Consider the following 515-nt stretch of genomic DNA (forward strand, 5'->3'; position numbering starts at 1 on the left):
GTGCCCAGAAAAGCATCCATTGCTCGTAGGGATCTGTTCCGCCCTGACCAGAGGTTCCTATCGTTTCCAAAGATTCCGGTCACCTGCCTCGAGCGGCGGCGCGGCGGGCCCCAGGGATTTCGCGGGGGGCCCGGCTCTTCGGGTATTTACGGGCGCGCGGCCGCCCCCCCTCGGGCTCAAGACTGCGCTTTTCAGGGTTCAGGTTTCAGGGGTCCGCGCCCGGGGCCCACGGCCCGGGAAGGGGGCCAACCGGTAGGGGGCCCCCCGGCTGGAAGGTCCCCCCTTGGGGGCCCCGGGAGAGGGGAGGCGCCCCCCGGGAACCCCCCCCAAAAAGAGAAGGATGGGCTGCGGACACAGCCGGGTGAGCTGCTGCAAACCCCCCAAAAAGGTAAGGCGGAGAAGTTTGCCTTCGGAAGGGAAGGGAAGTGTGGAGCCGCTCGCCGCCGGGGACCCTCGCGCCGCGGGCTCCCCCTGGCCCGCCCCGGGGGGTGCCGGGCGGAGAACCGCGAGAGGCG

General features: G+C 70.9%; 1 protein-coding gene across 1 annotated transcript in view; it reads left to right on the top strand.

Moving 5' to 3' along the window:
* Positions 1–339: 339 nt before the first annotated feature.
* CCDC69 (coiled-coil domain containing 69) overlaps positions 340–515 on the top strand; it is a 30,226-nt gene continuing 30,050 nt past the window's right edge. The window contains exon 1 of the mRNA XM_006089123.3: positions 340–388. Within this exon, the coding sequence (XP_006089185.1) occupies positions 341–388 (48 nt within the window). The 5' untranslated portion in view covers position 340. The remainder of the gene's footprint in view (positions 389–515) is intronic.

The sequence above is a fragment of the Myotis lucifugus genome, unplaced genomic scaffold (genome assembly GCF_000147115.1).
Source record: "Myotis lucifugus unplaced genomic scaffold, Myoluc2.0 scaffold_56, whole genome shotgun sequence".
NCBI classification, from domain to species: domain Eukaryota; kingdom Metazoa; phylum Chordata; class Mammalia; order Chiroptera; family Vespertilionidae; genus Myotis; species Myotis lucifugus.